Source organism: Mytilus californianus, unplaced genomic scaffold (genome assembly GCF_021869535.1).
Source record: "Mytilus californianus isolate M0D057914Y unplaced genomic scaffold, xbMytCali1.0.p SCAF_4, whole genome shotgun sequence".
Classification (NCBI taxonomy): Eukaryota; Metazoa; Mollusca; class Bivalvia; order Mytilida; family Mytilidae; genus Mytilus; species Mytilus californianus.
Window position 1 is genome coordinate 93,534,576 of NW_026262690.1, and position 27,566 is coordinate 93,562,141.

General features: G+C 32.0%; 2 protein-coding genes across 3 annotated transcripts in view; both read left to right on the forward strand.

The window, feature by feature from the left end:
- LOC127698853 (uncharacterized) overlaps positions 1-22,329 on the forward strand; it is a 66,484-nt gene extending 44,155 nt beyond the window's left edge. For both annotated transcript variants that reach the window (XM_052202548.1, XM_052202549.1), the window contains 8 exons: positions 4,984-5,128; positions 9,415-9,521; positions 10,715-10,856; positions 11,475-12,913; positions 13,794-13,902; positions 14,585-14,845; positions 15,853-15,933; positions 16,787-22,329. In XM_052202548.1, coding sequence (XP_052058508.1) covers positions 4,984-5,128; positions 9,415-9,521; positions 10,715-10,856; positions 11,475-12,913; positions 13,794-13,902; positions 14,585-14,845; positions 15,853-15,933; positions 16,787-16,944 — 2,442 coding nt within the window. In that variant the 3' untranslated portion in view covers positions 16,945-22,329. The remainder of the gene's footprint in view (positions 1-4,983; positions 5,129-9,414; positions 9,522-10,714; positions 10,857-11,474; positions 12,914-13,793; positions 13,903-14,584; positions 14,846-15,852; positions 15,934-16,786) is intronic.
- Positions 22,330-24,644: 2,315 nt separating this feature from the next.
- Positions 24,645-27,566, forward strand: part of LOC127698847 (kinesin-like protein KIF26A) — a 132,313-nt gene continuing 129,391 nt past the window's right edge. Inside the window, exon 1 of the mRNA XM_052202530.1 lies at positions 24,645-24,682. The gene's annotated coding sequence lies outside the window, so the exon portion shown is untranslated. The remainder of the gene's footprint in view (positions 24,683-27,566) is intronic.

The following is a 27,566-nucleotide window of genomic DNA, read 5'->3' on the forward strand; positions in this document are numbered from 1 at the left end:
TCAGTTTATATTGAAAATCAAGAGAACATTATTTTTCTTTGAAAAACCTGATTGTTCTCAAATATTGAATCTTAATATTGCATCAATGAAAGTGCTTACTGATTTTTTGAAACCATATACTGCCACGTAAACTTGATTCTCACTAGTTCTTCATCATATTGGGGTACCTGTCTGAAATTAAAGATGTCAACCATTTCAAAATATATTGTTGTAGGGCAGTATGATAAATAGAACAAAGAAAACTTCTTCTTTGAATTTTTTTATCAAACTCTTATTATATTTTGATAATCTGAAATATTGATACTTAATTTAATCATTATTTTCCTAAAATGGCCTGATGATAGTACTTGATAGAATTTTGATGGCAAATCTGAGAACAAAATGGTTATGTCTATAAAAGGAGATTTGGAATAAACATAACAAGACACCAAAGCAACATAAATTTTTTTAGAAAAAAACACATCTATATGTCAAGAGGCTCCTGACTTACGGCAGCCACATTAAAATACAGCAGTATTATACTAGTCTTTTGAGTACCCAACCCTCTTTTCAACTGTGACAAAAATCATTCTTGCTTGGTACCTAGGTTGATGCAAATAAATATTTGTATATCAGTCAATAAATAGTAATATTGGCCATGAACACTAATAAATTTTCTTCTTTCAAGTTCAGTTATTTTGCAAAAGCTTAATATTTGGTCATGTATTTCAAGTTCAACAAGGGGGTTTAACAAAGATGGTTGTAAAAATTAAAGTTACATGTCAGATAGTAAAAAATAAAAAAAGTTCTGTAAAGTGGTTATTTTTGGTTTAAATTTCACAATTTCCCTAGAGCCATACTTACAGTTTTCTTTTTCTTTTTAATGTCTCTGATCCTAATCCTCAATAAAGATTAAGGCAAAGGGATATTTTTTTCTGCAATTTTATCTTTACCCAGAAATTATTAAAAAAAAAATCCCCCTCCCCTCTCCCCTTTCACCTCTCGCTTTACAGTAACTATAACAAGAGGTGATACTATGTCATGAGCCAAGTGGGTGTTTTGTAAGACAAGTTTTTCCCTTGAGAGTGGGATAAATATAGAATAATTGTATAATGAACAAAACCAATATTAATCCTCGATAAATTCATGCTTGAAAATTATTATTCATATTAATTGTAAAACATACATTGTGAATCACCTAAGTATATCCATTTAAAATTTGTCCTTGGTCTAAGACAAGTTCTGTCGCGTCTCCGAATCAATATAACATTTCATACTAGTTAACTATGGCGTTTTAAAATTGAATATTTTCTATAAAAGACGACTTGAATACGTTGATTAGTATTGGAGCAAACATATACATACAAAGGGTTGAAGAATCTCCATACCAGTATAACTAAGGTTTTAAATTCTAATGGAAAATTCTGACAGCTCGCTCAATAACTTTAATATATATCAAATATTAAACTTGGTTAGAGATAAAAGGTCGTGTAATTTAAGAATAAATTATAATTAATGCAGATAAATAACCTTGCGTTGAATGTTTAATTGAAAGTTGGAATTACCGTAGATTTTCTGTGCTGATAGACTTGTATATAACACTCCTTGGTATTTTGTACACAAAATGTTTTTGAAATTGCTGTCTTTTATCTTTTGACAGTAAACCATGGTTAACATTGATGACATTTGAGGAGGGGTTCAAGGGAAGTTTGAAACCCTTCTTTTTGTGGATTTTTTAAGATAATGTTTTAATTCGTGGCGAAACAAGGACTTTCAAAGGGTCCCGCCAAAAATAGGAGGGCCAGCAGTAAAAGTTAAGAAAAATGTACTGAAAAAAATTGTATTGTTAGCAGAGTCTCCTTTCCATCTTTGTAATTGCATGAAAACCCTTCTTTTTGTGGATTTTTATGCCACCGCCACAGGTGACGGGGGCATTAAGTGTTACCCTTGTCCATCCATCCAATTTTCGTTTGTTTGAAGCTTGAGCGGGGGCATTCGTGTCCTCAGACAATTTCTTCTTTTATTTAAGATAATGTTTTAATTTGTGGTGAACAAGGACTTTCAAAGGATCCTGCCAAAGATAGGAGGGCAAGCAGTAAAAAATTTTAAAAATGTACTGAAAAAAAAATATATTGTCAGCAGAGTCACCTTTCCATCCTTGTAATTACATGAAAAATCCTATTGTAGAACCAATACCCATTCCCCAGCTAACTATTTCATCAGATGAAACCATTGCTGTAACACCACTGAAAAATTTAAATCTGTGTCAGATGCTGTTTTAATTATGACTTAAATTGAAATCAAAGTTGGAAACTTCCAAGTAATTGACCTACTGTTTTATGGAAATCTTGATTAGTTTGTGCCTAAATGCCACTGTTGTCATGTTTGCCGTAATTTGGTAGAAGAAAATTTTCGTAGATTGAATTAATGAATCCCTGATAAGTAATTTGCACACTTTGTAGTCTAACCACTTAGTCATCAGTATGCAGGAAAGCCATGTTAATGACAAATTTACATGCCAAGATATTGTTTGACATAAATCCATTTGTTCATACATGTATTGACTATTTCCTGTGCCATTTGCATTTCAAAGGATAATTGATGTGTTTTAAAAAAAAAATGTAATTTGCAAAAGAAAAAGATAAAAAAAAAAATACCATTTCTTAGAGATTTTTATTGTTTTGAAATTGCCATTGGAGATAGGAATTTTATATGTTACAAAAAAAAAATACACATCAATAAGACAGCAACAGAACAACTTATGTTTTACAAAATGTGACAAAATGAACATCGGTTAATGAAACAAAAAATGTTCTTCAACAGCAAGAGGTATAAGAGAGGTTGACATTTTTTTGCTTTAAGGATGTATGCTACTATGTTTCAAAATAACAAGCTTTTTAAAAGACTGTTATAAATTGTTAGTTTGTAAATAAATGAACTAAAAAAGCGGAAAAAAATGAGGGGTCCGTGTGCTTGTTTTCGAGATATAAGCCATTGAAAATTTGGTGGGAAATGATTCTCTCTAGATTTTTCATACATTTAACATTGGCACCTTTTTTCTTTCAAAAACAATGAAAAAATAACAAGGATTTTATAAGATTTTCAAATATGGCTTTTTAAACTATATGTAATAAAATTATGAAAAGAAAAGTAGGGGTTAGCGGGCAAAATTTTTAATGGCACTACATGGATATAACCAGAGGATTCAGAATATCTGGCAAAAGATCAAAAACAAGAGGAGCGAACATCCTGTTAATATTTTAAAAGAATGACATAGATTCCAGTGCACAATACATGTGTCAAGAATAAACTTTATCCCCATAGAGACAAAAAGTTTGGGAAATCACATGACAAAAAGTTTGGGAAATCACATGACAAAAAGTTTGGGAAATCACATGTGTAAAACATGTGGAAGCAGCTTGACCTAAAAAGGACCTTAACCGCCAAATTTTATGAAAAGGTGGTATTGAATGATAAAGAGATTTAATTTTTTGTAAAATCAAGATAAAATAAAGGAAGGAAGTGAAATAAATCCTGTATTCACAACAACACAAGCCATGTAAACAGGATATGGGGTTATGGTGACAAAAATAGATCAGTGTCATTTGAAACCATTTCTTAAGGTGTTAACTGTAATAATGGTTTTTATTTTTTCAAAAGAATAGTTTCAGGAAAAAGTTATGCAGTTATTAAACTTTAAAAAAAAATTTGGATGATAAAAAAATAACAAAAAGACAAGTAAACTTAAAATAAAAGATAAACAAATAAATCTAAAGGAATAGAAATTGGAAAACAAAAGATTAAATAACCACCTCATTAACATAACATGGGATTGTGTGATATTAAAACATCAATTTTTTCAATTTTTTTCAGGGACATAAACGACATAAAAAAGTAAAACTAAACAAAAGGATTGCAATTTCCACCCCATTAACTTTTAATAAGGTTTATGATATGTAAAATAGATAATGGTTTATATTTGGAAATTTTTAAGGACTGAAAGCGTATTGATAATGTTTATTCATTTTATTGCATAAAATTTAGTTTTTTTTTCCGTCTCAGATGGAGTGTTTGCATCGATCTTTTTCTGAAAGAGTTTTATAAAGAGTAATAGAATAAACTTATTGTATCAGGCTTGTTTTATATACCTGTTTACTTCAGGCTGTTGGAATTGATGGGCTGCTCTCATTGGCTTAATGTTCTCAGTATAGAGAAACACATTGAAAGAATTACAAGCAATTTGAAAAGCCTTTTGAAATTTTACCATAGGGAGTTCAATAGTTTTCTTATGTCCGTAGTTGTTTTGTTAAATAATATTTACATATTTACACATCAATAAATAGCAAATTGAATTTTTCTAAAGAAACTTTTAGATACAATGTGTAATCTTGATGGTATAAAGAAAATGTTAAAGCTTAATATTGATCAGAAAAGTACAATTTTTGTCATAACTACTTAAGAAATATTTTTATTTGTATGATTTAATATTTTTCTTAAATTAATAAATGATCTATAGTAATGTTGTATTGTGTTTTCAGTGCTGTTGTCAATAGGAATTTTATACAAGGAGGTTTTCTTTATTCTAATTTTGAACAAGGAAGTAAAAAACAAATTACAGTATAAATGGATTTTTTTAATCTTTCAAAAGACACTAATAGAAATTTTTATGCAAATTTCTTTTATTTTCTTTATTTAAATTGGGAGAGAATTGACTTTAAAATAATAGACAACCTTGAAAGGCATGTTACTCACATCAACAAGTAGCAGAAATTAATTGGAGGATTGGTGGATGTTCACCACACAAAATTGACCAAACTTTTAACAAATATAACAAAAATTGTATCACTATACTTGGCTTTGTTATGGTTACATGCCCACCCTTACCATCATTCTTGGACAAACACCTGACCTGTTTCAAAATAAATGTCCGAGTCAGTATTTGAGCAATATTAAATCTGTAAAAAAAGTAAATGCATCATTTTTATTTTTTTTCATTTATTGCAGAGCTTTTATATTAGATGTACAAAAGATGGAGAGCCAACTTTTACTTGTCAGTGTAACGGGAACTGTGATATTGCCAAACAAGGAAGAATCCGTTGCCAGTATTGTCGCTATCAACGTTGCCTCATGGCGGGAATGTGCCGCAAAGGTAACTATAAATAAAGTCATGACTTGGTTTGGCAAAAAAAGAGGTGGAAAATACCAAGGGGAGAATCAAAGCTCATAAGTCGAAGAGAGACAGACCAAATTATGGCAAAAAATGAAAAATGATGAAAAAAACAAACAAGTCTACAAAACACTGTAACATAAAAACCACAGACTGTGAACCTCACCTGACCAAAAATGGAGGGTTGATATAGATCTAAAGTTCTCCTTCATGGTTGTTCCTGATAAGGTAAAAATCAGGTTCAGTGGGATGATTTTCTTACTTTATCTTTTTGATTCGGTCTGTATTTCTTTTATAATCACAGCCTATGGGCAAAAGAAGCTAAAAACAATTTTTTCATTGATATAGTACTCACTGTCAGAGTACTAGCTTTCACAATTTTAGATCCAAGATAGGCTGATGCTTTGAGATACTCTTATTGTTTGTTTAACCTCTAATAGCATAATGCGTATAAAGGATAACCGGAATTACCCAAAAAATTTGGAAAGAACAACATAACACATCAACCAACAATAACATAACATAACACATCAACCAACAATAACATAACACATCAACCAACAACAACATAACACATCAACCAACAACAACATAACACATCAACCAACAATAACATAACACATCAACCAAAAATACCTGACACCTCTAAAAAAAAATTTAAAAAATAGGCGAACAAACAGCAAGGAACAACACATGGTCCAGATAGTCTTACTTGCTACAAGCACACTATGCAGTGGGTTTAAACCAGTTCTACTTGTGCACAATCCTCTGGTATTGTACATACCCTGAATATGACAGTATATTTGGTGTAACACATGAAGCAGCTTACGATCAGACTATCGATCAATGAAAAAGCCTACCATTAGTATTATAGTCTGTATCTTGTTGATATTTTCCTGCATCTGTAATAAATTCTGTAATGCAAGTGTGTAGTGTTATCTACATTTGGCAAAGAATTCCACTCAAATTACTGCTAGGGTCTATCTTGAACTGACTGACTTTGAGATGAAGAACAGCAATAAATAAGTTGTCAAATGCTTTAGTTATTTTTTCAAATGTGTGTAGGAATTTTTGTGTCATGAGTTGATACACATTTTCCCTTCATTTCCATGACTACTGTAACTAAGTTGTTGACTTTTCATGAGTTTTAATTGAGCAGAAAATGCAGTGAAACCTGTCAGAAATGTCTTTGGGTATGGCTGAAAAATATTCAGTGTACCACAGATTCATGGGATACTTATTTTGTTTGCTGTAACCTAGGTCTTAGTACAATTACATTATGTATAAAATGAAAAATTAACGCTGAAACTATATCTTTTAAAATCCCACAGGAATGGAGGTATGACAGGTTTACTGTTCTTATAAATGTTAATGTTTGTCCCAATTGATTATTGAGAGTAATTAAGTCAGTGAATAAGGAAGATTAAATGCAAGCTTTAGTAAATTTTTTATAAGGTTGGGCTTTATTTAAGGTACAGCAGTAGAAAAGTTCAGAAAAAGTAGAGCTCTTTTTATTTTTAACAAGAATTATTTTTAGTAGCTAACTATATCATAATATCAGCAAAAATGGTTTTCTGTGACTCATCAAATCATATTATAAATTAAATGAAAATATTTGTACTGGAATGATTTTTAAATTATGTTTACTTAAAGAGTATATTACAAAATGTACATACGAATTGTTCTTACATTTTTAAGTTCATCTTTGAAGTGAAAAACTTAATAGGACTTTAAAAGAAAGTACTAATATGATGGCATCACCTTTGAATATGATTGAGACTTAACCCCTGCTGCCATGGAGGATTTTTTATATTTTTATTTTGCATAGGATATGTCAATAAAATGAATATGCTTACTTAAATGAAACAAAAACTTTGATAATTCTGTAGACAGCAATTTAAAAAAAAAATTCATAATGCATGGCGAAAAAAATTGTTTCATCAAGAAAATTCAGATATACTTTTTATACAACCGCAAACAAATTTTTGTGGTCGTATATTGGTATGACGTTGTCGTCGTTATCCGGCGTCGTCCGAAGACACATTGGTTTTCGCACTCTAACTTGAGTTTAAGTGAATGGATCTCTATGAAATTTTACCACAAGGTTCAATACCACAAAAGGAAGGTTGGGATTGATTTTGGGGGTTATGGTACCAACAGTAAAGGAATTATGGGGCCAAAAAGGGGCCAAAAATAAGCATTTTTGTAACTTCCAGACATAACTTGTGTGTTAGTGTATGGATCTCTCTGACATTGTACCACAAGGTTCCATATCACAAAAGGATTGCTGGGATTGATTTTGGGGGTAATTGCCTCAAAATTTTAGGAATTAGGGGCCAAAAAAGGGGCAACAAACAAGCATTTTTCTAGTTTCAGGACAATTACTTATGTGTAAGTGTATGGATCTTTCTGAAATTGTACTACAAGGTTCCATATCACAAAGGGAAAGCTGGAATTAAGTTTGGGGGTAATTGCCAAAACGTTTAGGAATTGGGGGCCTAAAAGGGGCCAAAAAACACATTTTTCTAGTTTCCAGACAATAACTTGTATTCAAGTGTATGGATCTCTCTGAAATTGTACTGCAAGGTACCATACCACAAAGGGAAGGCTGGGATTGAGTTTGGGGGTGATGAATCATAAGGGGGTTCAAAAAATTTGGGGAGGGATTTTTTTTTTTTTTCCTTTTTTTTCTTTTTTTCCTTTTTTTTTTCTTTTAAAATTTTCCATTTTAAGTTGGTTATTTCTGATTTATATTTAAAAGCAAATAATAATGATATGGTAGGAGATACACACCAAACAGGATGTGTAAATTATTATATAATAAGTATTGTGCAATAGCAAGAAATTTTCAATTGCACAGTATTGCAAAATAGCAAGAAATCTTCAATTGCACAGTATTGCGCAATAGCAAGAAATCTTCAATTGCACAGTATTGCGCAATAGCAAGAAATATCCAATAGCACAATATTGCGCAATAGCAAGAAATTGTCAATTGCACAGTATTGCGCAATAGCAAGAAATATTTAATTGCACAGTATTGTGCAAAAGAAGATACTTCGTATAAATTGCTTATTTCTTGACCAATTTCAATGGGGTTTTATTCTTGAATTCTTGGGGTTCTTTAATATGCTGAATCTAACCGTGTATTTAGTTTTTGGATTTTGGGCCCCGTTTTTAAATTGGTCCACATTGAGGTCCAAAGGGTCCAAAATTAAACTTTGTTTGATTTCATCAAAAATTGAATTATTGGGGTTCTTTGATATGCCGAATCTAACCGTGTATTAAGATTCTTAATTTTTTGGTTCCGTTTTCAAATTGGTCTACATTAAGGTCCAAAGGGTCCAAAATTAAACTTAGTTTGATTTTAACAAAAATTGAATTCTTAGGGTTCTTTGATATGCTGAATCTAAACATGTATTTAGATTTTTGATTATGGGCCCAGTTTTCAAGTTGGTCCAAATCGGGGTCCAAAATTAAACTTTGTTTGATTTCAACAAAAATTTAATATATGGGGTTCTTTGATATGCTGAATCTAACCATGTACCGGTATTTAGATTTTTGATTTTTGGGCCCCGTTATCAACTTTGTCCACATTGAGGTCAAAAGGGTCCAAAATTAAACTTTGTTTGATTTCATCAAAAATTGAATTCTTGGGTTTCTTTGATATGCTGAATCTAACGGTGTATTTAGATTTTGGATATTGGACCATAATAGGTGAATGTCCAATTTAAAATTTTTAAGTTCTTAGACCACATTCATTCTGTGTCAGAAACCTATGCTGTGTCAAATATTTAATCACGATCCAAATGCAAAGCTGTATCAAGCTTGAATGTTGTGTCCATACTTGCCCCAACTGTTCAGGGTTCGACCTCTGCGGTCGTATCAAGCTGCGCCCTGCGGAGCATTTTATTATATTTTACACAATAGTTCCAGTACAGCTATTTCGAAGGCAAAATATTTCAACTGAGATACCACACAGAGGCACTATGAGGTTAAGGTGGAGGTGTTAATAGGTTTTCATTATGAAGGAAAGGGGAGGCTCCAAAATAGTCATTTTATAGGAAAAAGGGTGGCAACATTATGGAGGAAAGGGTTACAAAATCTTCAAAAAAATTTCTTAACTTTTTTTATCGTTGCAAATTTTTCTGCAACTAGTTCCACTGGTTATAGTCACAAATGCAATAAAGTAATGCAAACAGTATTACACAAAGTTGTATTTACTATTCTGTCAATATTTTCTATATTCATGTATACCATTTACTTTTCAGAAAAGCCAGAAACCGTCCAGCCAGCTGAAGGGCAAGTGTTATGTAAAGTTTGTGGTGATATTGCCAATGGAATACATTTTGGAGTGAACACATGTGAAGGTTGCAAGGTGAATATTTGTACTTGAACTTTGACCCTGAGTTCACACATTTTCAAAATGGAGAATGATGTAGTCAACTTCGATAAATCTTATAATGATTATAGTACTGTAGATTTATATGTATTTATCGGGTATTGACTTTCGTCAATTCTATGGGTAAATGTTAAATAAGTATTTAACAAAATAAATATATCCCATACACTGTGCAGAAATCATTAAAATCCAAGAAATGAAGGACCCACCATTACACAATTTGAACTAAATCAACGAAAATGTGTATCCACAAAAATAAGGAAATTAACATTAGGTCAAAGTTTACTTTCACACATGGTATATGGTATACCTATGCATATTGAAACATTAATGCTTATCATAATATAGGGAAAAGGAGATGTGGGGTAAACATTAAAGAGACAGCAACCAAACAATAAGTTAATTGACATTTCAGTTATTATATCTTAAAAGTTTTTCATTCTACTTTCATTAACAAGTAGAAACTGACAGATTTCATGCTTTGGATACAGGTATGTAAAAAGTGTCATTTTGGTAAAATATTTAAATTTTATCAAAAATAACTCAAATGAAAATAAGACGATGTGGTATGATTGCCAATGAGACAATAACCAAACAAAAGGCCACACACAGGATTAGGATGTAAACAACTGCAGGTCACTGTAAGGCCTTCAAAACCATATATTAAGCTGGAAGAGACCAAAGGATGACAAAATGTGAAACAAATCATGTAATATTTAAAATCAGTGAATCCTACATTACTTAACAAATGAGTGGATTGAATGATTTATTATGCTCCACCTAGGGGCATTATGTTTTTCGGTCTGTTTGTCCGTCGGTCTGTCCCGCTTCAGGTTAAAGTTTTTGGTCAAAGTAGTTTTTGATATAGTTGAAGTCCAATCAACTTGAAACTTAGAACACATGTTCCCTATGATATGATATTTCTAATTTTAATGCCAAATTAGAGTTTTGACCCCAATTTCACGGTCCACTGAACATAGAAAATGATAGTGCGAGTGGGGCATTCGTGTACTATGAACATATTCTTGTTTCACACAAATCTAATTTGGGTCCACAGATAAATGAAAAATATACAGCCATTAACAGTCTGGAGTATTTAGAATTGCAAAAATAATAATACTATTGTTTTCTTTACTAGTAAAAGTAAAATAATACTTATTTAATTACAGAAATTTTTCCGAAGAGGACTGGTGGAAAACCAGGGATACAATTGTAAGGGAGAGAAATCATGTCAGATAAACCCAAGAAACAGAAATAATTGCCGTTATTGTCGTTACCAGAAATGTATCAGCGCTGGAATGTCGAGAGAAGGTATAGTAACTGTATAAATGTGGTCAATATGTAGGAGGGGAGATAAGTAAATGTATTCAGTGTTCCACATAAAAAAAAGATCTGTCAATAGCAGAGTAGGGGAGATAAGTCTATGCATGCAAATTCAGTGCTTCCACTTATTTGATAATTGTAAGATATTTCACTAAAAGTGTAACGGAGATAGAAGTTTTTGAAAGCATTGAAGGTGTTTGCTATAGTTTTGTTGATTTACCAGATATTAATTTATGTAGAGGAAGTTACACAATATAGAAGTTTTGAATGCACTCCTGGTAGCTTTGATAGAAGCAAATTAGAATGAAATGATGAACAAAATACCAACTTTTCCTGAGACCATGAAAATCATGATGTTATGAATCGAAATACTGTAAATTCATCAATTATTGCAAGGTTTTTATTAATGTGAATAATGTGACTGTGTGAGTTTCACAATAATTAGAACTCTCTATCGGATTTCTGATACATACATTTGTATGCAGATGTTCCTGAAATCGCAATAATAATTTATCTAGCATTTTTTTCCCTCCTTCAAGAGTTGCAATAATGAATGCACACAATGATTTCTGAATTTATAGTAAATTTTTTATCGTTTCATTTCAGCCATCAAGATGGGTCGGCCAAAAAAGTCAGATGGAGATTCTCCACAACAGTCCCCTTCACATTCACCATCATTTAGTGATCGTCGTAGTCCGGAGTTGTCTCCCCAAGGATCTCCTATCTCCGTCCATACTTCACCACAGCTATCACCTGTCAATGAACCATTGTTTCACAAATATATGATGGCTAACCAGCCTGTGAAGACCGAGACAACATGTCCACCACCAAGTTGTCAGATTCAGTCGGAGATGACCAACAGCAGACCAGTTCTGTCCACAACATCCTTCATGAATCTTAAAACAGAAGAACAGACTACGTATAATTGGGTATCATCTGCCCAAACCTCCTCCTGGCCTGTGTCTTCAAACACCATCATGTCATCCCAATGCCAGCCCGTCCATGCCACGACGACCTCGCATCAGCAGGACAATCCATTACTCATAGAGGACGATATGGATGACATCCTTAATTTCATACAAATGGACCAGGCCAGTCGAAGTCAGCCTCAACCTGTTTTCAGAGATAGTAACTGTTTATATCAGACACCACAGTGTAGTATGGGAAACACACCACTCATGGTCAACACATGCAACAACTTCCAACAGGCATCAGACAATTATCAACAGAATTCAGGACCAAATTCACCATACCAACCACAGTATCCTCAGCCAAACCAAAGTGCATACTACCCCAACTCCCACAGTCCACAGTATTATCAACAGCCTCATTCCCCACAGACAAACTGTCATAGTCCTCACAGTTACAGCACACCATCTCCAGGATCATGCCACAGTCCACACAACTACAACACTCCTTCCCCAGGATGTCACAGTCCAGATACATATCATCCATCTATGGCTGCCGAATATCCTCAACACGGTGGATACACTATGCCGTCCACACAAGGTCACACACAATTCAATCACGGAAACAACATGTCACATGATATGGTCCACATTAACCCTGATTCTCAACATCAAATCAATCAAATGTTTATCAAATGCATCGGATCAATAAACGAAACACCAACTCCAAACAACGGAGCTTACGTCACAAGGGACCAACTTACAACGGAGGTAATCAATTGTACACTTAATTCATCCTCACCTTACAGAAACAATGATTGTTTATATAGTAGTAGTGATGACAGTCACGATTCAACGGATTATCCCGCAAGAAATAAGAGGAAAAATTACGACCATTTTGATCGGTCGTGTGGGTATGGAAATAATACCAACACATATATGCCACAATCTTCAGACTTCACCTGTGAGAGTTACAGTTTACAATCCACTCAGAGCTATTGGAAACAGAAGTTTCCTTTCGATCCAATGAGCAGAATGGCAGAAGAGGACCACGCCGTCATTAAACACATTCTGACTGCATACTCCAATATGAGAGTTTTCTATGACGAATCAAGAGACTGGAATTCTTCAAAACTGGTAGGTTATGTAAACATGTTTACAAATTTGATAATAGCGTTACTGTTATCTGTAATACACATAACTGTTAATTCAGAAATCTTTGCTTGCGTTTATTACTTGTATTGTGATTTTTGAAGAAAGGTCAAAAATGCATGATTAGTTATTGTGATTTCAGTAAATACTTCATACAAATCATTTATCCTAATTTAAATGCCAGTTGTTATTTTTGCCTAATCCATTGCAATTTTTATAATGAAAACATGTCATAAATTTTTGAATTTACATTATATCTGAGCAATGTCTTTAAATATTTTGGACACGACTTTAAACATGAAATTGTATAAATGATCCAAAAAGTGACGGCAGGAAATTGTCTTACTTATAGGATAATGGCATTTTTGTTTTTGATGCTGAGTTTATCAACAAGAATAATAAGCAAGTTAATAAATTACAAAAGGAGAAAAGATAAGGAAAATCAAACTATAGAATGCAATAAAACCAGACTTACTTTTTTCTACACTTACTGCATTTCTTCTAACTTAAACTTGCTTGCCTCAAGTGCAAGATGTCATGTGTTTGAACCCCAGCTGAGTCAAACCAAAGATTTGAAATTTGGTATTTGCAGCTTCTCTGCTAAGCATGCAGCTTTTAGTAGTTAGAGCAAAGAGTGGTCTGCTCTGAGTCAGTTATAAAATAAGTTGAGGATATCCTATTTATAATTGAATAGGGTTTAAAATCTCTGTATTGAGTCTTCAGTTTCACGCTATTTATTAATTTTCAGGATCAAATATTTCTAATAGAACAGTGATCTATTACTTATTATATGACAGTAGCTGTGTTTGCTGGGGCAGAGAAATTAGTCGACAATCATTCAGATCTATATTTTAATTTGTTTCAGGAGGAACATTGGCCAAAAATGGGAAAAGAGAAGGCTCATTGGCAGCACATACAAGAACGTATCATCAGAAATAACAAAGCTTATGTAGACTTCTGTATGCAAATTCCAGGTGATTATATAAATCAATTGTTTATGTTTTATACCCCTACTCCAAAGGAGGGTATTATATCAGTTCGTTTTTTCAGAAACTTTCCAATGGAATGTAACCCAAATTTTAACAGCCCACAGGCCGGCTTCATCTTTCTATTTCTATTTATTTAGATTTAGACTTTAAGAGAATTTCTTCTAGCCTAATTATTTAACATGCTTCGACTTAGGACTATGGTTAATATTGTATTTTTAAGCGGTAGGTTAAACCAAGTTTTATTATGTATGATGCCAAAGCACAGTTGTGTAAATAATAATGTTCCATTATTTGAAACTTCCAAGACAAAAATATATGCACGCCAGAAGTATCAATTGATCTCAAACAAGACATATTAAACAAAAAAAGATTCTACTATTCAACCTGAACAGAGCATGTGTGAACTAAAATACAAATCTAAAAGGACCAATTTTAGAAATTCAAATAGAATTCTCCTTCAAAATATAATTTAGCAGTCTCATGGTGGATCAATTAGAAATTCCAAAAAAGTAACTACATTATGCAACACCATTTCTGAACTTGGCACTTTTGAGAAAAATGTTACATTGGCTGTTATTGTATTTTCTGGTTGAATTTTGGCTGATGCAAAATTTTATATGTAAATTATTTCAAACAAATTCGTGAAATGTTTTGAATATATTTTCAGGGTTTATGCAGCTTGATCATGAAGACAAACAAGACCTTTGTCAGTTGGCCTCTTTCCAAGCTGCTCTAATCTTGTGTTCAACAGAATGGTATAACAAGCAACAGAAGAAGTTCCAGAACTTTTGGAATTTTACAGTGAGCCCTGAGAATCCAATGTATTTGTTCAAACTACATCTTTTACAGGCCGGAGAAGTCATCAACAAGCTAGAACTTTCACCAGTAGAACTTTCCTTGACTTTAGCACTAAGCTGTTTCAGTGCAGGTAAGGGATTATAGATATAAGAAGATGTGGTATGAGTGCCAATGAGACAACTCTCCATCCAAGTCAAAATTTATAAAAGTAAACCATTATAGGTCAAAGTACGGTCTTCAACAAGGAGCCTTGGCTCGCACCGAACAGTACGCTATAAAGGGCCCCAAAAATTACTAGTGTAAAACCATTCAAACGGGAAAACCAACGGTCTAATCTATATAAAAAACGAGAAACACTTATGAACCACATCAACAAACGACAACTACTGAACATCAGATTCCTGACTTAGGACACGTGCAAACAAATGCAGCAGGTTTAAATTTTTTAATGGTACCAAACCTTCACCCTTTTTCTGAAACAATAGTGTAACATCACAACATAGAAAGACACACTATAAAATATCAACTGAAATAGCTTAACTCAATCAAAGGATTATGTAGGTTTATTACCAACAAAAACTGTCCATGTGTATACATATATTCTTGTAACTGTTCAGAATTTTTTTTGGTAGTAAGTAGAACTTTCCTTGACTTAAGAACCAAACTGTTTCGATACAGGTTAGGTTTATCACCACAAAAATTCACAAAAAGGTATATATTTTTAGTTCAGAATCTTTTGCTGGCATTAATTATTGGACAATGGACAAAACTGCAAGATAAGTAACAATAGTTTCAGAAAATGCTGAATCCAAATAATGCTATTTAAATTAAAATCATATTTTTATTTCTGCTAAACACATTCCAATATTACGGTACACAATATTCAGAGTAATGAAAACATCACAAAATTTCATAATTTACAATACATTTTTTCCTGTGGTCAGATTTGGTTACATAATCGCCAATTCGCTTCATAATGAACATGTGACCACAAGCTACATTAAAACAAAACTTAAACCTGATATAAATATTAACCGACGTACACATAGATTAGTATCATTTGACAGGGCATACAAATTTATAGTAATACATAGACAAACTGTCTTTTAACCTAATTTGTTTTTTTATATATTTCAGATTTGATGTTCTTGAAAGATCCAGAATCAGTCGAATCAGTCAGACGACACCTAATCTACCTTCTCCAGCAACATATCGCTGGTAAGTACTGTGAAAATACTTTCATTGGTTAATGTACATTTTCCATTCCTTAAATTTATGGTTTCTTGTGGTAGCCACACTTTGGTTAAAAAATACTGTGGGCACAAATGTGCATGCATTGAGGAAAGCTTGCATGAAGTCTTGATTTAACCATGAAATTCACAAACATTTGGTATCAGATCCGGGGTCTTTAAAACATTATTTGGCTTCTATGTCTGAAATCAAATAAATTCTATGAAATTTTATAAATGTGGAGCATTCAATTCAACAGTTTTGTGAGAAATTTTTTTTTTTTAAAATCATTTAACATTGGTTTTTTATGCCCCCTCCGCCGCAGCTGAGGTTACACTTGTCCCTCTGTACATCCATCTGCCCATACGTCTCAAAATTTATTTCTGTTCTCTAACTTTAGATTGCCTCAACCAAATGTTATGAAACTTATACACAATGATTATTACCACAAAACACAGATCAAGTTTGAATTTGGGTGGCGTCACTTTTACCGTTCTAGAGTTATGCCCCTTTATAACGTTATATGCAAGCGGGTGCATCATCTGTGTCCCATAGACACATTCTCCATTTATTTTTAATACTTTACATAGGGATTTCAAATATTATAAACACACATTATTAGTAATGCTGAATAATACAAGGCCTAGCAATCAAGAAGGAATTCAAGCAAGATGTGAATGGGATAAAGAAAAATAGTTCACAAGAATGATCTTAACTCTTAGATATTTCTACAAGTCTGAATAAAAGTATCGGCAAAACTCTGAAAATAAGAGATGACCAGTTTTCAAATGAAGGCTAAATAATTGTGATGTAAAGTTATTTGTGATCTTATTTCTTTCAGAACAAGGTATAAACCCTGATGAAAGACTAGCTGCTATTTTCAACATCATGCCGATGACTAGACACATAAGCATGTGGCATAAACAATTAATGAAGAATATGAGAGTCAACATGGAGTTGGGGGCTGTGTCAAAACAGGTTGAGGGGATTTCAATTTAAAGAAAACCTCACTGAATCTTTACACACATTCCAAATTCTTGTTTGTAAACTTATGAGTTGTTTTGTTTTTGTTTTGTTTTTTTTTCCCTTACTAATGTGCAATTATCACAACAAGGGGGACAACCCTAATGATACATGGAAAACTAATTTTTATGTCCCAATAACTGCCATGTTGCTTGAATTCAACGAATATTTTTGATGACAAAGGCTCAAATATTGAGTATTATTTTAGGGAATGTTATTGTTTTATTGTTATATTAAGTGACCTTTGCATTTAATGCTTAATTTTAAATCTATATATGACCCACTTCACTTGGTTTTTGAGTGAAGTAAAATTATTTAGTCACATGACAAATCTCCGTTTTTTAACGAAGAGACTTCATTATATCTTTTATATTTATTGCACGATTTGTTATACAGATGAAGTATTTTTTTACTACATGTTATGACGGTGAAAGAATATTTTATTTTTTGTTGTTTATATTGAATTATATTTATTTTTGTTTTTATTTTGGGGACCAGGTTGTTTCTTTTTGGGTTCAATTTCTCTATTGGGTTATTGAGGGTTTTCTTTTCTTTTCCTTTGGAATTTTTATTTTAATTGAAATTGAGGAATAAAGGAATTATTTAAATTATTTAAAGGGAAATTTATAAATACGTTTTAAGTTTTCTTTTTAATTTTTAATTTTTTGGGGGGAGGAGGGAAAAAGGAGGTTGATAAAGAATTGTATTATTAAAATATCAGAAACTGTTAAGATTGAACCTTTTTCTTTTTATTCTTTTGCTCCTTTATTTTTATCATTTTCTGTCTTTACTTTTTTTCTTTTTATTTCTCTTAACTAGACAATCAAATATTAATGAAATGGGAAATTTTATTCAATTTTGGTAGCTTTTCTAAATTTGTTGTTTTTCTTGTGTGTCTTAATGTTTCTGATATTTTTTTTTTTTTTTTATTGTATTCTTAAATTACGATTGATTATTGTTTAAAACATAGATAACAGCGCTAATGTTTTCGTCCATTATTGAGATGGAAGTACAAGATAATTGAAATTGAATGCTGAAAATGCTCAAATTACAATTTTACCATCCACACAGAAGAGATTACTGCAATTATTGCTTGAAATGGACATTATACAAATAAATTCAAAGTGTATATCATCATTTAGACAACAGTGAAAAATTTTGTATGTTTTTTTTTTTTGGTGAAAGATTGATTGTTTTATATTAAAATTTTATGAATATAATGTTAAATGGAATAAAGCATTGTTGAAGTAAAGTTAGATAAATTACAATTATAAAAGTTGATTTGAAAATTGACAATATCTTTATGAAAATTGAATCGAGTCAAAAACATCTTGACTTGGAAGAACAAATATACTGATTTTATTAGTAAAACAAACAAAGCTAATAAAAAGATCTATATTTTTGTCTTCATAAGAGTTTGCCAATATCTTTTCATATTAGTAATGGCACATTCCCACTATATGTTGATGAAAGAAATCCATGTTTTTATAAAAAATATTTCATTATAACATGTTTTGATTTTGTTTATACTTCTGTGAAATGTGAAATGTTGGCTTACTCTTATAAAATAAATGACTTTTATTAGATGGATACAAAGTTTAAAAACCCAAAAATAAATTATGTTAAACTCGTCCTTTGGCCTCTGTAAGTATGATATATTTGGTTAATAATTCTTAGTATCCACCTCATCAAAAGTCATTAATTATATTATTATGTGGCTGATGCACACTTAGTGCTAGATGACAAAACTGTTCCCGTTATAAATTTATACAAGACCAATCCTGAATTTTAGTCACAAGTTTTGTGGTGACAGGAATTCAGAATGAGAATATTTGGTTATTTACAATAAAATTGGAAAATACTGTGACTATACTAGCTTAATTGAGAAAAGATGAGTTTTCATATTTTTTTATTCCAGTTTTGAAGCTGAATTTTTTTCCTTTGCTTTTTTCTGTCCATACCCAATTAGAGGCAGGAGGTGATAAGGGAGAAATATCTTAACCGACTGAATCATTTTCATTACACATATTGGTGTAACAGCTTTAATTGTCTATCCTGAACAAATTAGTGAAGGGAGATAACTATTTTTCCAAGCTTAAATTATCTCCCTTACTCTACATGGTTAAGGAGCCAAACCTTTTAATTTACCAACAAATTATGTGAACATGATTGTGTTGCCTTTTGGGAATAGTTTTGTCACTAGTTTTTATATATATATTTTATTGTTTTGTTTTTGCTCATACTATGTACATTCCGTGTCATATATCATTTGTAACCGTCCAGTGTTGAACTCAGGACCCATGTTGAAAGTGCTAACTGTATATAAAATTATCATATTCCAAAAAAATTAGTACCATACATAGACTTATATCTCCCAACATTTGTATATTATTGAATTAATTGGCACTTTAGGGGGATTATCAACTGCAGCAAATAAATTTAGATCTTCATTCAGCATAATAAACATTTTCTCTGCCTTTCAGAATCTGTAAAACAATTTCATGGTTTTTTTTTAGTTAAAGACAAAAAAGTATGGATTTGTAGAAGAAATCCTTGTAAAATTACATATTATGAAAGAAAAAAGGACGAAAAAAATACACATATTTTTACTCATTTCATTTTTGTTAAAAGTTTCGTTACTCTATTATATTTATTACAAATAAATTGCTCAATTCACATATCCAATGGTTATTACATTTTTATTGTTATTAAATTCATCTGTGATTATGTTAAATATTGGCCTTGAATTGTTACCAGTTTCCCCTACTGTTCGGACAGAATCAAATCATAGAATCCTGCTACAAACCATTGTAAAATAAACTTCTTTTTCCTAAAGGGGAGGGATTTTAATTCAGGGAGATAACCCTTTAGATCAGGGAAGTGTTTATAATAGTCAGTTTCATCAATGCTTTTAAGCATTCATGTGAAGCAGAATTAAAATAATCTTTTTTATTTAGAAGCTTAGTATGTATTTATGAAAATGGCTAACACAAACATACCAGTGATTTTTAAAGAGTTATGGCCCTTTACTGATGTCTTCCCTTAAATTTCACTAGACTGTTACATTGTCTATACTTGTAACTATGAAGATGATGCTAGAAAGGAAATGATTAAGATATCTATAAAAGTACACAACATAGACAATCTTGCCTGTCATTTTATGGTCAAGAATTGCCCAATTTAAACTTATGCAGGAATGAAATATAGCATCATTTTCAGATTCGTTTCTAAATAATAATATTTGTTTTTACAATGGCACTTATTCCATGAGTTTTGTCTGTGTTTTTTGCATTTACTCCATGGTTTAAACATTCCTATATTTTTCTTAATTCAATTTTTGTCATCTTATATGTTAGTAAAAGCATAATGGTAAAAAATATGGATGCTAATGAAAAGGTTTAAATTCCTCTTTTTTTAAGGTATTATCTAAAATTTATTTTCAACAAACTTACAAGTATATACTTAATTCATATCCTAAAGCCAGTAAGGATAAATATAAAAGACAAAATTGACAATTTTGAATTTATAATATTTGTAATTTGATGTATTCACAATCATGTTCAAAACTTAAGTTTAATAATTAATTTTGCATGCATGGGTCAAATAGTTCCAAAATTTTATCTTTGAAATGCACAGAAGTATTATTTTATCATGCATGTTTTACAATCAAACTCGTAAAATTAATTCTAATGAGTGTTTATTTATGTATGAAAAATCATTTATTCACATGTATATATTTATATTTATATTTGTACTATGACATTGAATTGTGACATCTTGTATATTTCTCATGTATGTAAACATATACATGTATACAAAGTATGTATTGAATTCTAAACAAAAACATTTTCAAAAGAGGAAACACAGATAATTTAGTGATAAAAAAATGATTTAGTGCAAAGCCAATGATCTATGTTACTATTATATATTTCCTTGGTGCAAAGCATACTAAATATTGTTTATTGATTATTTGTTAAAATTTCAATTATAAGTTTGACCCCCTGGTGGTCAAGGTCAACTTTTGATCTTTAGAATTCACAACATACATATACGCTTGCTTGTGTATACTGTACCACTGTAAATATCATTGTATTTGTCTTAGAGACAAAGTGGGTATATTACCCTCTTAAGTAGGTAGTTCCTGTATGCCCTTCATATGCATATATACATATATATATATATATACAGTATCAGGCCCTACCCCAATTTTTAGTCAACCATTCAGAAATGTTGACACTTGCTTGGCTTATATTTAGAAATCACTTTACCCGTCCTTTGTTTTGTATTACCGGTTAATCCCAGTTGTGTCAATAGCAAGCTAGAAATTTCGTTTGTTTGAATTGTTTTTTTTTTGGGGGGGGTATTTTGTCTTTTAACTTGCAGAGGTGTGTCTGTCAAAGAATATTGGTCATTTCACACATACATTAAAACAATATCAGAGGTAAACATGTTTTAAAGGTAAATTATATTCAAAGTCCTATCATTTTATGGGTCTGGTATGTATTCTTACATTCAGGGGGAAACAAACAGAATTTGATGTATTTTATATTTTTAATCATCTGTTTATCAATTAGGCTATATCAATATAGATGGCCTATTCCAAATTAATATTGTCAATATATTTCTATTTGGCTTTCAATTGACAAGAAATTGTAAAAAGTTGGATTTTGGTTATAAACAATGAGTCTTTTAATTTGATGAATTCAAGATTTTATTTGAAATATGGGTTATACAAAATAGTATGGATTTTTTTAAGAAGCGTTTATGTAGATGCTTATTTCTTATCTCAATAGGTCTTTATCATGTAACATTTGCTTGAAAAGTTGAATCAGATCATCTGAAACTGCTTTAGATTTGAATACAGTCCCACTAGTGATACAAAGGGAACAATAGTGCCTCACAATTTTCATTATTTATTTTTTTATTTTACTCAATATGAAACACTGACAAAAGATTTAACTTACACACATTCAGTATCTTTATATATTTAAAAGATGAGATATACATTTGTTAGTAGTGTACCTTTAGTTTACCAAGTCACCTAGGGAAGAAAATTCGATTTTTTTTTTTTATTTAAAGGGAGACAATTTATTATCTGCCTTTGGTTAAGGGTAGATAACTGACTAGTACAACTTTAAATTTTGAAGTCCACTTTAAAAAAATATTAAATCTATAAAACCTGATATAATGATGACTATTTTTTTATAATTTGTTAAATATTAATGTGATATTTTCTGATGTTCTGACTCTCACAATATTGCTTGCTGTAGTAAATTGTCATGCATCATAAGTGATTTTTTGCCTAGAAAGAAGATGTGATTGTATTTTGAAGTTTGTTCTAATACAGTTTTATAGGCAGAATTGTCTTTCTTATTTAAGCCTTAATCGAAATTTCCTGTCATGTTTTTGTACACATCTCTTCCAAGTGGCCATGGCAGAGATAGTTTACCCTTTTTTTGGCCCCACCAAAATTCAGCAGTTTTCCACACTGGATTGTTGTTCTTGAAAATATTGAATTGGCTTATGGTTTGTAGTTGCAAAGTGATGACATACAGATGAGTTGAGTTTTGTTCTTCATTACTGTTACGCTATTTTTTATTAAAAGAAGATGTTGGGTAAACATCAAAGAGACAGAAACCTTACAACAAAAATAACCAAGACATACAGAAAGCAAAATACAGTCTTCCACAATAGGCAGTTGTCTGTCTACCAGTAAATAACATACCAAGCTCTAAATTGTCCGTTCTTAAAAAGTTGTGAATGAGTTTAACGAAAAACAATTTAACATACTTTAGACCCCTAAACTCAAAAAAAAATAATGAAAATTGCTTTTTTACCACAAGTTTGAACTGTTTCTCAAGGTTATCTGATTTTTGGCATGTAGCTGCAAAGATGAAATTTCAGTTTGATCTGTTTGAAGGTAAAATAAATAAAAGAATTGTTGAATATATGTTAATTATACAGCAGCCCAATGACACAGAAAAAACAAAGGTCAACTTAAAGGTCTTTAACAATAGACAGGTAACAATACCTTATACAAGCTGTGAATTGCCCATTTGTATAAAAAAAGTTGTGAATAAATGTAATAATATAAACGGTACCAATTTTGCTGCACCAGATGCGCATTTCGACAATCAATGTCTCTTCAGTGATGCTCAAGGCCAAAATATTTGAAAATCCAAAGCTTATTAAAAAGATGAGAGCTATAAAAAAGACAAAAAAGTAAAGCCAAAGCCAAGCAAGGGATTAGAGACTTTCAAACCATAGGCATCAATTTACCAAAGGCAAAAAAATTAAGATACATGATGATGGGATCATCAAAGACAATCTATGAAGAGTTTTGGGGAGAGTTGAGTGCTCACAAATATGTTTAACCTCGCCACATTCTATATATGCCTGTCCAAAGTCAGGAGTCTGTTATTCTATGGTTGTTTGTTGCTTGTTGTCTGTCATAATTGGTTTTTTTTTTTCTTTTCTCATGATGACTTAATGAACTTTTTTATTACCTGGTTGAAAGCATTCATGAATGAATAAAAGGAAATGTGAGGTATACACCAATGAGACATCAACCAATGACTCAATATCAGTTTAAACAGGCTGTCCCACAATGATGGTGAAGTTGGATTTATAACTTAAACCCAGCCTCCACTAACCCCACATGATGAAGTGGTTTGCTGTATATGAAAACAACAGATGACCAAATATTTTAATATCATTATCATTATTTAGACATATACCAGTAGTTCTTACTTAAAATGGGCTCGTATATATCTTCAGTGCACATGCATATGGTATTCAAGTGAAACATGGCTTTTGTTTGCATTTTTTCACATTGATTATTGTGATAGTGAGGGATAGGATAAGAGTCACTTTTTCTGGTGAATATTTCTTAGTAAATGTGGTGAAAAGCTAAAAGTTACTTTTTGTAATGATTTCTTCACAGTTTATTTTGGTCATTGTGAGTGAAAATACAAGCTTAAAATCACTAGTGAGTTATTTCATTGTGAATCAGGTAGATTTAAGGAGCCCCCCCTACCCTCATTTATGGAGCTACATTTATGGTTAATGCAGACATTTTACACTTCCACTCCAAATGTTGCCTAGTTTGGGGGACCCTGGTCCAACCCCCTCCCTTTTCCCCCTCTTTTCAAAATCCTGGTTCTGCATCTGTGAATATTTGTGGTCAGGTTGATTACCTCTAAACTGCTTTGATACTGCATTGAGACTGTTATCAGCAAAAATCACCAGCAATCAACCCGTCTGTGACTAGTTGACATCCAGTGGCGAATATTTCACGCATATACGACTTTCTACCGCATCTATACTGCAATGAGACAACAAGAGTGTCAATGTTGATCCTTTCAAAATATTAGATACAATATCTTCTTATCTGAGGTGAAGTTACCCATATAACCCCAACAAATTGCGATCTCCAACCACAAAACTACAAATCTTATATGGCACGGAAGATAAACGTCTTTCGAGATACAACAGACAAAATTTTTGACATCTCATTTCATGAAAAATGGACCCCCTGCGATATTTGCCAGGTATATGGAGATATATTATCTCTAGGTAATTGTAGCTATGAGATGATTGTTAAAAAAACTACAGTGTTACTGCGTTAATCTGTTACCATCTGTTTTGTACACTTTTGACCATATGGTATAGTTTATCATTTCCAGTGTGCACGGAGGAGAACGCAGGTGTGAAGGTATGTAACCGCTAGATTGATCATTTATTGACTCATGTTATTAATTAATTAATTATCAATTAATGTGATTATTTTTCTTAAGTCAATTGATGCCGTTCTGCATGTTCTAAATAGATATAACACTTCCATGTTGTATACAGTAAACTATGTTTCGATTCAGTTTTTATATACATTGATTTCTAGTTTATTATTATTTATTCATATCATTCAGCAAATATAATCAAAATCTTTTTTTAAGTTTGATTAGCCGTATAGGTAGTTGCATGTCTATTGCATAATCGTAATTTGTTTTTATTATAAATATATGCTCCTATACATTGTTTGATAATCCGAGTTTTTCTTAACATCTGAATTCAATCAACACTCACCAGCCGATATTTCATCGAAATTAAAGGTGAACAAAAGAAAGGAGGTTTAATTTAAAAACAAATGTCTATAATCGTTTTCCTCTACCTCTGTCGGGATTTTAACTCCGTGTACACTGACGAGGCTGAACGAGCATTATAGGGCCGCTGCGTCAAATGCCAATTCCGGGAAAACATCAGTTGGTGGGTTTTGTCAACACCGCCCCGCTTCTCAGAATGTGCCGCCGCCCGCAATGTCAACGAGCGGATCACAAACTTAACAATAATACAACGTAACTGTGACGAGCCGAGTGTGAGTTGTCGCGGGTCCGTTTGTCAAAGAGACGAGTATTAACAAATATTTATGTCATGCGTAGCGAGTTAGAAAAATTGTTTTCCGATAAAAAAAAAAAAAAAAAAAAAAAAAAAAACATATGCTTTTCATAAACATTTACTTGCATAACAAGTTGGTGGAAAATCCATTATTTTTTCACATATCAAGTTTATTTTCATTGATTATGAACGCCTTCTTGAAATCGCCCCACACCAACACCCTAATATAGAATGTAGTTATATGTATATTTTTAATAAAAAAAGATTCCATATAATTTAAGGAGTACTAACCCCAAAATGTAATTTAGATAAGCACTTCAACCGAAACCCGATGTTCGGGAGTGGGTTTACGGGTACCTTATCCTTACTTACATTTTCGGGTACTAGTGCCGTCTACGATATTCGGTCTGTGGTGGATAGTTGTCTACTTGACAATCATACCACATATATATCCTTAGTTTATATTATCTGCTAGTAAAATGGTTAAAAATTCTCTCTCCCTATGAAACAGAAACCCCGACAGAAATAGCCTCTTATATAAAAAAAAGTGTCTTATTACACCCATAAAAAATGTTGGTTAACCGTTGCAACAGGGGCGACAACATAGCTTGAGTCTGAGCCCTCAGTCAAAATAAAATTTGGATTTTATATTTTTCGAATAAAAACATATCAGGTTATGATTAAATTTGCATATACAATGTGTGGTTTTTATATATAAAAAAGTGTGTGTGGACATTCGACGTGTGTTCTCCATCGTCACGTTGACACCAGTGATCGTGTTTTAGAAATGTTTCGTGTTTTAGAATTGTTTTGTCACGCTCTGAAGGTTTTTTTGTTGACCACCGTTTCGACCGTCCGTCCCATGAAATGTTCTTCGTATTATTTTTCTCAGGAACTACAAATCCGAGCCTGTTTACCGAATACTTAGAGCGGCTATTGTTCCTTAATACATCCTTTTGTTCATATACTATTTCTCACAATGTGTTCCATTTAAAAAGGATATATATATAAAACCATCCAGAGCCCATTTTATATAAGAGTCTGAGAAATTCCAAGTGTTTGTTTTCTGTGAAGGCTCATCCTATTTTTTGTACCCCCACGTTCTTTTTTTAAATACGGTATAACCAATCGCTATACTTTTACATGCAGTTATCTCAAAAAGAATTCTTCAACAGTATATTTGTTTTAATTCAAATTGCCTATATAGTTATTGCATGGGGAAACTTTTGAAAAGGTTTATGACCAACGACTAGACAAACAGCCTTCTGCCAATACCTCATGCTAATCCATATAACAAACAGTTAAAGAAACGAGACGAGAAACTACAAAACTGTTTTATAATAAGAAATTTATTAACACCAACGAAAAACAATCAGTGGAGTTAAAGACCGCGCACATAATCTGTCATGTTCTGAGAAGTTTAGTGCATAGAGCCCCGGCTTTTTATCTTTTCCTTTTTTTAGGGGGGAGGAGGGTGGTGAATACGAATAAAAGCAAGAATACATTGAATAGATGAAATAAGTTTTAAAAATCGAAGAATATTTACTTTACAAAAATTAAACAAAGACAAAAAAGGGGGTGGGTACATGCACCAAGCAACTGCATTTCTGGTAATAGAAGTTTTATGCCTGCGTTACTATGCATCTTTCTTAACAGGATTATTAAACTGCTGTTGATCGCACCCTGACCTTATACCCGGCTTTGTGCAATCACGAACGCAAACAGACTCTTTCCGATTGCCAGTGCGTGAATGTTTTGAGCCAGCTTCACAGTGACATGACGATTTTCAATGTAATTGCAGTCTCAACTAAAAAAAAAACAAAAGAATCGTTTAAAAACACAACAATCTTGAAACAAGATTAAAGGTTGCCTGGTCCGTAAGGAGATTTAATAGAAACCGGTTTTTTGTAACACAAACTTTGGTGTATATATTAGCCTGTTTCAAGAAAGGGAACTCTTATTTTTTTTTAAATTATACAGTCTATTGAAATCATTGGCGTTCGTGTCACAGCAGTTGGTGTCTTTTGTGAAATTTTCTTCACAAATCGAGCGATTTATAGCTTGATATATGCGGCATGGTTGTCTGTTCATTGTTGAAGGCTATATACTGTCCTCTATAGATGTTCATTTTTAATTACAGTCAACTGTTAACGAAATGAAATGAATCATACCACATCTTCTAATTTATAAATATCATAATATTGATG